General features: G+C 40.6%; 1 protein-coding gene across 1 annotated transcript; it reads right to left on the bottom strand.

Annotated features, from left to right (window-relative positions):
- Positions 1–202: 202 nt before the first annotated feature.
- On the bottom strand, positions 203–2,536 carry RHIMIDRAFT_282006 (uncharacterized protein). The gene is made up of 2 exons (XM_023613052.1): positions 2,434–2,536; positions 203–2,382 (listed from the first exon to the last, which is right to left on the bottom strand). Exon 2 carries the CDS (start codon positions 2,309–2,311, stop codon positions 392–394), a length of 1,920 nt encoding a protein of 639 aa, XP_023466142.1. The 5' UTR covers positions 2,312–2,382; positions 2,434–2,536; the 3' UTR covers positions 203–391.
- Between the last annotated feature and the right edge of the window lie 217 nt (positions 2,537–2,753).

The following is a 2,753-nucleotide window of genomic DNA, read 5'->3' as shown; positions in this document are numbered from 1 at the left end:
ATTCTTGTTGTACGGCTTATTGCTCCTTTTTTTTTAGAATTTTAAGTATAAATACTTTAATTTGTGCTGATTAGTTGTATTGTAATGTAAATACGAATTTATGAAGTGTTGAACACATTACACGAGCAAATAATCTTGGTTATTCCCATCCTCCTCGTTGTGATATGTCTTGAATAAAAAAAGTGATAAGGGAAATGTGTGTCGATGAGTCTCTATATAACCTCTTTGTTGTATATTAGTGATGATTCATCCTTTTTTTGTTGTTGCAAAAGACTGCTGAGTCATCTTTTAATCATGCCATTATCAATCATTATATTGAATGTACACAACTGGATCTGATAAAAATGAAATGCTACCTTTCATAATGGACATACTCCAAGTTGTATATTAACTACATCTCTTCAAATATTTTATTATTCAACATGTACTCAGTGATATTTGACCTCAGCTGGTCAAAGTATGGAGACATATACACCACTTGATGATTAATATAAATACCATGACTCGTGTCTTCTGTCAATACGCTCTCGCACGTGCTTTCACTCATACTACTGCTGACGCTTGTGCTCGTACTACTGACACTCGCGCTTCGACTATTTCGAACAGAATAGATATGTCTACGCTGATCCATGCATGGTCCAGCATACGCCTGAGGGTGATCCAACTGGAGGCGCCGCTTTAAAACATCTGACAGGATGGCTGTGTTCCTTTGTGCTCGTTCACGAACTGAGGGATCAAGAGAGGCAGCCAATACCTTTAGGATATCCAAACAGGACGAAATCCAGTGCACATCAAGTTGGCATGGTGCGATATCTTCCATAGCAACGTAGAGTTGAGTGGCGGTGTCTGCACAGATGGAGGCGATCATCAAAGACCGATGACCATCAACACGCTGACCATCCACACTGGACATGTCTGTTTGCCAAGGATAGTTCATGATCTTGCAATGAAAATTGACCCAATAAACATAATATGTCAGGTTGAGACGTAGTATGAACGGGCTTTGGCCTGGACCTGGGGTAATCACATCCGTGTAGGCATAGGGACCGTTGCCAAGCTTGAAATCTTCAGGAAAGAGCTCCCAGAGCTCTAACAAGAATCGCTCAAGTACCAGAATTACAGTGGACGACACATGCTCGAGCACGCCGCCAAAGAATCCAAACACCATCGGTTCGTCGCTTGAAAACCCGGATGAGATAGCCATGAGACGAAGAAGCAGTTGGTAACATTGAATCGCGTTGATAATCGTCACATCGCTCATCTCACACGGTAGAGGCTGAGGTAAACTATTGATGTTGAGGGCGGCACTACCAAAACCGTTAGCCTTGTCATTGAACTTGATAAAGCTGAATTCGAGATATCGGACAAGGTAATACGCACGGATTTGGATTTGCTTCTGAATCGCTTCTTCTTCGTTTTGAGGGGTGATCGGCTTGAGCAGGTTCACCATGCGCCAGCACAGGCTACATTGAATTCGAGCTTCTTTACCCTTCAGTGCATAGATACTACTGATAGTTACTAGCAAAAGGGCACAGCAGAGCTCGGGTGTGGGCGTATCATCTTCAAATAAAGCGTCCTGTAACATTTCCTTGGCTATCTGCCGACTATGTTCTGCAAATTGTTGTCGAGAAAATGAAAACTCGGATAAGTCTACATGACTGCATGGACTGTAGGCTGCTAGGCAAACAACAGAGGCAGTCAAAAGCGAATCAAGTTCGGTGCACAGTTTGGGATAGTAGATCGGGTATGGCAAGACGGGTATGCCAAGTCCGAAGCATGCAAAATAGTTTTGAATCATTTTTAATTTAAATAGTGGATATTGCTTATTAAATTGGGCGCTGGATGAGATGTCAAGTTGAGAAGAGGAGCCTGCTCCTTTAGGCATGAATCGAAATATGTCCTGAAAAACTTGTTCTACTTTCATAACGGGGTATGTGACACGTAGCATCTGGCTGCCTGCATTGAATGAAATATCCGGAAATGAGATAGTATCTGTTAATCGTAACCGAGAGAGTCCTTCTTTTATAAAGAGTTCAAGATCTGATAAAGATTTGACTGATGTGTTGACCTGAATCCCTTTTTGGTTGCCGGTGATCGTCAGGTTCCATTTAGACCGTTGTCTGTGCTGGCAAGTGACAGACTGGCAGTTGGTGCATAATGCTCTTTGAAGTTCACAAAGTTGAAACCGCACTAGTTCTGTTTCTCGCCCTAGTGTCCAAATAGCGTTTAATAAATTATTTTGTTTGACGATGGAAACTGTCTTGGGTTTTGCTGGCTTTTCTGTAAATGTGTATATACAAGCAAGCTTCATTTTCTGACATCGCTCGCAAATGTCACTACTTGTTGATATACATTTTCGTCTGTGAGTTCTGCAATTTTCACCTAGGCATCTCATTAAAACAATGTCGATACAGATTCAACAAGCTTCCTTACATGGTCTATTTCTTTTTTGTTTAACTGGACTTGCCATTACCAGCACTCTAAAAAATAATAATAATACACTTTTTTCATAAGCAAAATCAATGTCGCCAACCAATCAAAATCAATTTCGCATTTTCGTTTATTGGTGGTCCAAATGAGCGCAAAAATAAAATAATAAACGTCGTTCAATCCGTTCAATCCGCTTGGAAGTGAATGCTAGCGAAAAAATCCCTAATAGGTACAAAGGTAAAGAATGTAAACGAAAGTTAATGAGTAGGGTTATCGATAAAAAGTTAAATGAATTGCTTTAACTATACAAGAAGCTTTTGACC

The sequence above is a fragment of the Rhizopus microsporus genome (genome assembly GCF_002708625.1).
Source record: "Rhizopus microsporus ATCC 52813 unplaced genomic scaffold scaffold_8, whole genome shotgun sequence".
Lineage (NCBI taxonomy): Eukaryota > Fungi > Mucoromycota > Mucoromycetes > Mucorales > Rhizopodaceae > Rhizopus > Rhizopus microsporus.
This window is presented reverse-complemented; position numbering and strand designations above follow the sequence as displayed.